Here is a 9,558-nt window from a genome sequence, read left to right on the forward strand (position 1 = left end):
ACAGGCAGCATTATGTAGTACACTCACTCAGAGAGACACACAGCCTGCAGTGTCAGTGATTTGCCTCAGATCATTTCAGGTACAACACAGCATGCAGCAGAGAGTGCACAGTGCGATCCCAGCACCTGAGTTTGGACCAGAGAGTGAACACGGAATGCCTCAGATTGTAATTATTGAATCCCAACAGCTTTCAGTTTCTATTCTGTTTGGAATCTTGTAACCTCCACAGATTCCAGACCAACTGGATTATTTGAAACTGATTGCTGATCGGCTGTCAGTATCATCTACCACGGATTGACAGGCCACGTAGCCAATTGTGACAATGTCATGCTGACATGCAGCTAATCCGCTGAATGGAGTGGTCCATTTCCAAAGCACACAGAAACAGAGACTGAATCTTCATCATCTTTAATCCCTTTTCCAGACTGACATTGACAAAAAACAGACTGCAATTAACAGCCCAGACAGAGGAAGCTGCACAAATTCACAGCTACAATGGCTTTTGAGGAAAACACTTGTGGAGATTTTCTCAATAGCATGAGAATCCTGCCCTTCAAATAGTGACAAAAACCTTAAATTGGAACTGACTGCTGAGCAGGAAGGAGATCTGATTTATTGAAGCAGAAATTTCGAAGGTTCACATTGTTTTGTACAGCTGACAGCCTTCAGCAACTTCAAGAGATTTTACTTGGCATCACAAATTAACCCTGTCCCAATCAAACAGTCCCAGAACAGGGAGAGCATGGGGTTTGACACAGCGTAAAGCTCTATCTACGCTGTCCCAATGAACTACCTTTACTCCGGAACTTCAGAAGTGTCTCTGAGCCAGTCCTGAGAAGGAAGAGAGTTGAAATTCGGTGCTGACAATAATCTTTGTCCTGCCAGCTCAGCCCTGTTCTGTTTAAAGTTGTGTCTCCTCTGTGGACTGTCTCAAACACTCTACACACATTCTGATCTCCTGATGCTCTTGCTGAGGGGGGAGGGAAGAGTCACGTGGGTGAGGGCACAGGAGAATCGAGCTTTGGACTCCCAGTCAGACCCAGAGAGGGTCAGCAGGCTGCTGACACTGTAGGTGCTGTCCGAAGCTCGCAGGTAGTTGCTGGTCTGAACCCCGTCCGAAATGACTGCACCATCCTTCTTCCACTGCACCTCCAGCTCATCGGGATAGAAGTGATTGGCAAGGCACACCAGGGTGGCAGTGCCCTTGGCATCTACCTGCTCCGTGGAGGGGGGCAGCAGGGTCAGCTTGGGCTGAGAGTTCTCACGGCCTGAAAGACAAGAGAAACAATTTTAATCCCTGCCATTCAAAGGGATTTCAATTCTCAGAATATTCACTGGTAAAATGTTTGAATATTTGTCTCCAATACCTAATAAACCAGACAAAAGAATTTACATTTTTTAAATTGATTCTTGGGGTACGAGTGTCACTGGCAGGAGCAGAATTTATTATCCATCCCTAATTTCCCCTGAGAAGGTGATGGTGAAACAGAAGGGACAGTTTTGGACCGTCGTTTGGGGAATGAATGTGGGCAGCTGGGAGAACTAAAAGATGGCGATCATTTCAGTGACAGTGATCAGAACTCAGTGAGATTGAAATTAGGGATGGAAATCGAGAACCATGGAGCAAGTGTAAAAGTTTACATTTTACTGAATGTTTCGGTAATTTAGTAGAAGTCGAATGGAACCAGTGACATGATGGCAAATCAGTGTCAGGGCAGTGGTAACCCTCAAGTGACAAGACAGAGATCATTCAGAATCTGTTCCCACAAAAAGTAAGGGTGGGAAACCCAAATCTAAACTCTTCGCCTGTGATGTCAAAAGGCAACCAGTGTCGGGAAGACCAAACAGGGAAGGTGATGTTGGTTATCTGGTAGTGTTGAGGAAGTGGGAAGTCTGAAAAGGTCCTGGATAGGCTCAGAGAGTGGGCAAAGAAGGGGCAGATAGAATACAATGTGTTACAGTGTGAGATTACGCACTTTGGGAGGAAGAAGAGATGCAAAGGCTGTTTTTTAAATGAGGAAATGCTTTGGAAATCTCAAGCACAAACCTCATTCAGGTTTCACTTCAGGTCAACAGGCCGGTCCAGTTTGTGTTTGGGAAGGCAAATGAAATGTTAGCATTCATTTCAATAGGGCCAGAATACAAGGTCAGAGATGTATTGCTGAGGCTGTGAAAGGCTCTGGTCAGACTGCATTTGGAATATTGTGAGCAGATTTGGGAGCCATGTTCTAAGAAACAATGTGCTGGCATTGGAGAGGTTAAATGAATGATCCTGGGGATGAAGGGCTTGTCAAATGAGGCGTGATTGAGGACTCTGGGTCTGTACTCAATGGAGTTTAGAAGGATGAGGAGGGATCTTATTGAAATTTACGGAATACTGATCAGCCTGGAAAGAGTGAATGCGGAGAAGATGTTTCCGAAAACAGGAGAGACTAGGTAACCAAGGCACAGCCTCAGAATGAAGGGCCGACCCTATCGAGCTGAGATGAGGAGGAATTTCTTCAGCCAGAGGGTGGTGAATCTGTGGAACTCATTGCTACAGAGGGAAGAGTAAATTTAAGATAGAGATAGATAAGTTCGTGATTGTTAAGGGGATTGAACGTTCCTGTGGAGAAGGCAGGAGAATGGAGTTGAGAATCATATCTGCCAAGATCAAATGGCAGAGCAGATTCAATGGGCTGAATGGCTGATTTCTGCTCCTATTTCTTAAAGTCTTCTGGAGAGTTTCCCCAAAACCCTGGAACACTGAACCCACTGGACTGTGAGTCCTGCTGGAGCTGTTTAGCATCAGAACTTTGCCAAGAGATGACCAAAGAGTGGAGAGAATGTGCACCTATGTGGGAATTTCAGGATACTTCCCAGCTCCTGGAATACCATGTGTGTCGGAAGTGTGGTCAGTGACAGCAGTTGGAGCTCCGGGTTTCGGTGCTTGAGCAGCAGCTGGTGTCAGTGCGGAGAGTCCGTGAGGCTGAGAGCTCGGTGGAGAGCACGTTTCTAGATGTGGTCACTCTGCAGCTTCAGAGTATGCAGGGAGAGAGGGAGTGGGGGAGCAGCAGACATTCCAAACGGACCAGGCAGCTACTACAGGAATCCCCAAGTGCATCCCACGCGCCAACCAGGATTTAGTTCAGAATCCTGATGAGAATGATGGTTCATCTGGGGAGTGTAGCCAGAGCCAAGTCCATGGCACCATGGGGAGGGCTCAGCTGTACACGGGGGCACAAGGAAGACCGCAAGAGCGATCGTGAGAGGAGATTCGAGAGTGAGTGCAATCGATAAGTGTTTCTGCAGCTGCAGATGGGAATCCAGGATGGTGTGTTGTCTTCCTGGTGCCAGGGTCTAGGATGTCACTGAGCAGCTGCAGAGCACCCTGAGGGGAGAGGGGGAACAGGCAGCAGTCGGGGTCCACATTGGTCTCAGTGACAGAGGCAGAAAGGGGATGTGGTCCTGCAGTCAGAATTTAGGGTCTTCGGGAGGGAGTTCAGAGCAGGAGCTGAAACGTAGGCATGTGCACATTACTCCCAGTGTCCCAAATAATTGAGAATAAAAACAGGAAGATAAGACGGATGAATAAGAGACTGGAAAGAGAGTCTAGCAGGGAGGGCTTTAGATTCTTAGGGCATTGCGACTGGCTGTGGGCGAGATGTTACCTGTTACAGACTGAATGGGATGCTCCTGAATAGAGCTGCGACTGAGTTCCTTATGGGATGATTTGTTGATGCTGTTGGAGAGAGTTTAAACTGACTTGTTGGGCTGTGGGAGCCAGGGGGGAATATCAGAGAGAAACACCAAGGTTCACAGAATCCTCAGTGCAGTCCAAAGATCAACATCAAGTGGAAAGTCGAAGAACAAATCTGCAAGAAATTTACAGGGTCTGTCAAATCACTACATAGAGTTGTTATAAATGGGGTGGCTCGGGAGGCGGGGGTGGGGGGTGGGGAGGGGCAGAGCTTTAATTATCCTCATAGACTGGGATAGTATCATTGTGAAGGGCAGAGAGGGGCCAGTGTTGTGAGAGGGTGCTCAGGTGAACTTTCTCCAGCCGTGTGTTTCCAGTCCAATGAGAAAGGAGGCTCTGTTACACCTGGATCTTGGGAATGAGGAGGCCCAAGTAAATCAAGTGTCAGTGAGAGGACATTAAGGAAAGAGTGATCATTGTATCATAAGTTTGAGGTTGACCATGGAAAAGGAATCCAGATTCGAAATGATTCACTTGGGAAAACACAGACTTCCGTTGGGTAAGAACACATCAGAGTGAATGAACTGGGGTTAAAGGTTGCAGCAAAGTCCTGAAGTGAATCATAAAGCTCGTAGTTCAGGGACAGTCGAGGTATATTTGTGGAATGGCACTCAATTCCTTGCTGTTTTGAGACAGTAGTGGTCGAAATATTGTAAATAAGAAAAGGGCAAAAGTGTAACTAGGGAGTGAATAGGTCCCCTTAAAGATGGCTAATTCACTTAGCCTGCACATTCCTGTACACTTTGGGCAATTTAGCATGACCAATCCATCTAACTTAGATATCTTTGGACTGCGGGAGGAATCTGGAGGACATAAAGGGATAGTTAATGTGGCTTTGTGGATTGGAAATCATTTCTCACTAACTTGATTGAGTTTTTTTGAAGAGGAAACAAAGAAGATTGATGAAGGCAGAGCAATTGACATTGTCCACCTGGATTTGAACAAAGCATTTGACAAGGTTAGCCATGGTAGACTGAGTAGGAAGGTTAGATCACATGGGTTCCAGGGTGAGCTCCTCATTTGGATAAAAAAATGACCTGAGGCAGGAGACAAAGGGTGGTGGTAGAGGGCGGCTTTTTGGACTGGAAGTCTGTGACCAGCAATGTGCCATAAATATCAGTGCTGGGCTTACTATTTTCATGATTTAAATAAATGATCTTGATGTGAATATAGTAGGTAAGTTTAGTAAGTTTGCAGATTACATCAAAATTGGTGGTGAAGTGGATAATGAAGAAGATTATCTCACAGTACAGCAGGACCTTGATCAGTTCGGCCAATGGCTGAGGAATGACAGATGGTGTTCAATTTAGATAAGTGCAAGATGTTGCATTTTGGAAAGGCAGGACTTACACAGTTAATGGTAGGGCCGGGGGATTAATGGTAGGACCCTGGGGATTAATGGTAGGGCCTGGGGATTAATGGTAGGGCCTGGGGATTAATGGTAGGGCCCTGGGGATTAATGGTAGGGCCTGGGGATTAATGGTAGGGCCCTGGGGATTAATGGTAGGGCCTGGGGATTAATGGTAGGGCCCTGGGGATTAATGGTAGGGCCTGGGGATTAATGGTAGGGCCTGGGGATTAATGGTAGGGCCCTGGGGATTAATGGTAGGGCCTGGGGATTAATGGTAGGGCCTGGGGATTAATGGTAGGGCCCTGGGGATTAATGGTAGGGCCTGGGGATTAATGGTAGGGCCTGGGGATTAATGGTAGGGCCTGGGGATTAATGGTAGGGCCCTGGGGATTAATGGTAGGGCCTGGTGATTAATGTAGGGCCTGGGGATTAATGGTAGGGCCCTGGGGATTAATGGTAGGGCCTGGGGATTAATGGTAGGACCCTGGGGATTCATGGTAGGACCCTGGGGATTAATAGTAGCACCCTGGGGAGTGTTGTCGAACAGAGCCCTAGCAGTTCGGATGCACAGGAAGGATGTTATTAAACAGGAAAAGGTGCAGAAATTATTTACAAGGATTTTGCTAGGAGTGGAGGGTTTGAGCAAGAGGGAGAGACTGAATAGTCTGGGGCTCAGAGGTGACCTGACAGAGATTTAAAAAACCATGAGGGGCACAGATTTGGTAAACAGCTAAGGTCTTTTCCCTAAGACGGGCGAGTCCAAATCTGGAGGCATAGGTTTAAGAGGAGAGCGGAAGATTCAAAAGGGGTCCGAGGAGTAACATTTTCATGCAGACGGCGGTGCATATATAGAACAAGCTGCCAGAGGAAGTGAATGTGGCGCATACAATTACAGCATTTAAAAGACATTTGGATGTACACATGAATAGGAACCATTTTAAGAGATATGGGCCAAATACTGGCAAAGGGGACTCAATCAGTTTAGGATATCTGGTCGGCGCAGAGGAATTGGACCGAAGGGTCTATTTCAGTGCCATACAACTCAATGACTATGAGAGGCTGGACCCTGAGGTGCAGGAAGCTGAGGGGTGACCAGATAGAGGTCTGTGAAATCCTGATGGGGTGAGATAATGTAAATAATTCAGGAGGATGTCAATGTTTTGTAGAGAGGGTAGACAACACTCCCAAAGATTGTTCCAGGAATGAGAAACCTCAGTTATGTGATAGACTCGAGAAGAGACGGCTGAGAGGGGATTTGTTCGAGGAATTCAAAATCAGGACGGGTTTGATCAGAGCAAACGTGGAAAAAATGTTTCAACTCTTGAAAGGATTGAGAGCGAGAGGCCACAGATTGGAAGTGATTGGTAAAAGAAGCAAAAGTCAAATAAGGAAAAACATGTTCAGCCAGTGAGTGGTTAAGGTGTGCAATGCACTGCCCGAGAGTGTGGTGGAGGCAGCTTCAATTGAAACATTCTGAAGGGAATGAGACTGTTATTTGAAAAGGAACAATATGCAGGGTGACAGGGAGAAGGCAGGAGAATGAAACTCAGTGAATTGCTCATTCAGAGAGCCAGTATAGACAGGATGGACAGAATGGCCTCCGTGTGCGCTGTAACAATTCTGTGATTGTGTGATTAAGCAGAGTTAAAGCTGGGGGAGGTGGGAGCTCGGTGTCTCACTGTGCTGCTGCTGCTGCTGCTGCTGAGGTCAGTGAGATCAGAGACTGGGACAGGAAGCCAGAGCTCACATCAAACTCTGCCCGTGTCCATCACACTGAGACTGGCAGGATGCTACTCACTGATTACACTCCATGCTGCAGGAATGGGACCACAGGCTGCAAATGGACAGAGCTCCTCCACACGGTGAGTAAAACTGACTGACTTATATCTTGCTGTTTAAAGGGGGCAATGGAACTAAAGAGATACAGCTGGACACCCTGTTAGACACAGTGCTCCTCAATCAACCATTTCATTCACTGCAGCTCCCCACTTACACCTTCAACAATTCAGCATTTGTGTTTCAGCAAGTTTTGTATTAAAAGGGTTTACTTACTCAGTCTGAGCTTGGTTCCTTTACCGAAAGTAAGCCACAGTGAGAGTTCCCAGTGCAGAGGCTGTACAAAAACCTCTGCTCTCTGCTTCTGTCTGTTTCTCCCACCCTCTCCCTCTCTCTGTCTGTCTCAACCACTCTCACATTCTCCTTGTCTCTTTGTTGTCTCTCACCCACTGTCATCCTCTCTCTCTCTCTGTCTCTCTGTTTCGCTCATGTCTTTCTTTCTCTCCTTTTCTCTCATTCTTTCTCTCTCTTCTCTCTATCCCTCTCACTCACACTAGGTTGTTTCCAGCTGAGCTTGTGCAGTTTGTGAAATTTATTTTTCGATGTTAAATCTTGCAGCTGCTCTTCCCATGTGACCATGGAGTGTAAGAGGGAAACTTGAGGCCTTCAGTGAGTGGTGGACACCACAGGGACTGGAGTGTGTAGTGGACAGTGACAATGTTAGCATGGGGTAATTTGTTCAGTTTCATTTCTATATAAGCTATGAATTTGTCAGTCCAGGAGGTGGGACTGTGTGTCGATTATTATATATTTTATGTAACTGTGGGATGTGTAAATGCAGGAGATGATCCTCTGTCTACTCAGGTTTTTGTATGGCTCTGTATCACTGTGTAGAGGGTAGGTATCATCTTGCATACAATAATAGTCACCGACATCCAATTCCTGGACATTACTGATTGTCAGGGTGAATTCTATATTATATCCACTGCCGGTGAATCGCTCGGAGACTCCTGTGAATCGAGTTGTTGCACCATAGATTAGGAGACTTGGCTTCTGACCTTCTTGCTGTTGGTACCAGGAAAGATCATTATCAATATTTTGACTGGCCGTACAGGTGATGGTTGCGGTCTGTCCCAGTCCCACCGACAGCACCGGGGGAGACTGGCTCATGATGATGTCCCCATTGATACCTGAGGGGTCAGAGAGAAACACAGTGAAGTCAGAACTGTCACAGAAAGAGCCTGTCAAATGAGAGATTGTTGGAGACACTGAGTATTCCTCTGGTTTCAGCATTTTCCCTTCAATCACAAGTCAGTGGAATTGGAATGAAATGGAGAGCAGCTAAAGATTCAAGGTGGAAGGAGAAAGATTTGTACCTGCGATGCAGAATGCCAGGGGCCAGATCAGCTGGATGTGTGAAATCATGGTGTGTGCTCCTGTCCCTGGGCCTGGTTCCTGATAAACTCTCCCTTCACTGGGCTCTGCTTTATAAAGCTGCAGCCTGTGAAAGTCTGACTGGGTGTTCCTCAGTATGTAAATGGCATCAGACAGAGAGAGCCACATCAGCCCCTTACACTTCCTCTTCTCTCTCTCTCTGTCTGTCTCAGACAGTCATTGAAGTGAACAAACTGAATAAGACCATTTGGCCCATTGCTTCTGTGCTGGTCAACAATGAACTGATGACACAAATCCCATTCTCCAGCTCTTGATTCACAGCCCTGGGGGCTACAGCAAGACAAGTGAATACCTAAACATTCCTTCAATGTTCCGAGAGTTTGTGAGTCAACCAGCCTTTCAGGCAGTGAGTTCCAGACTCCCACCACCCTCTGGGTGAAAACATTTCTTCTCAATTTTCCTCTCCGCCTTATTCCTCAACTGGGCCTGGATTCGCTGAGGTTTGCAAGGATTGAAATGATTCCAACAGGGCAGGACTGACTCGATGTGGGGAGGAGGTTTCCCCTGGTTGGGGAGTCTGGAACCAGGGGACAGTCTCAGGGGAAATGTGATAGACCATTTCGGACTGAGATGAGGAAACATTTCTTCACTCAGAGGATGGTCGATCTGTGGATTTCTCTCACACAGAAGGCTGTGGAGGACAGGACATTGAATATATTCAAGAAAAAAAAGGATCATTTTTGATGTTTTATCAGCATCAAGGGGAATGGGGAGAAAGCGGAATATGGCTTTGAGAGAGAGAATCAGCCATGATCATACAGAATGACAGAGCAGACTCAAAGGACCGAATGGCCTACACCTGTTCTAGGTTTCTATGCGTCCATGTCTGTTAACTTCAATCTATGCCTTTGGTTACTGACCCCTCCACATGTCGAAATAGTGCCTTCCTATCCACTCTATCTCTACCCCTCATAATCTTATACCCCTCTATCATGTCCCCTCTCATCCTTCACTGCTCCAAGGAAAACATCCCCAGTCTTTCTAATCTTTCCTCATAGCTCAGACCCTCTAGGCCAAGGTCTACAACCTGGGAAATCTCCTCCACACCTTCTCACTTTCAATCACATCCTGCTGAAAGTGTGGTAACCAGAACCTGTCGCTCTCTTTGTCTCTCTCCCTCTCTTGCTGTCTCACATCTGCCACCTCTTTCTCTCTCACCATTTTTCAGGTTCTCTCGTATTCTCTCTCTCTCATTCTGTCTCATAGTTAGTCTCTCCAACTTGCTCACTCTCCCTCA

At 46.7% G+C, this 9,558-nt stretch overlaps 1 gene segment (V, D, J or C); it reads right to left on the reverse strand.

Annotated features, from left to right (window-relative positions):
* Positions 1 to 412: 412 nt before the first annotated feature.
* LOC140479455 (immunoglobulin kappa variable 4-1-like) lies at positions 413 to 8,311 on the reverse strand. The segment is given in 3 exon segments: positions 413 to 1,268; positions 7,784 to 8,056; positions 8,243 to 8,311. Coding segments are annotated over 3 exon segments (651 nt in total).
* Positions 8,312 to 9,558: the final 1,247 nt, after the last annotated feature.

This window comes from Chiloscyllium punctatum, chromosome 7, assembly GCF_047496795.1.
Source record: "Chiloscyllium punctatum isolate Juve2018m chromosome 7, sChiPun1.3, whole genome shotgun sequence".
Classification (NCBI taxonomy): Eukaryota; Metazoa; Chordata; class Chondrichthyes; order Orectolobiformes; family Hemiscylliidae; genus Chiloscyllium; species Chiloscyllium punctatum.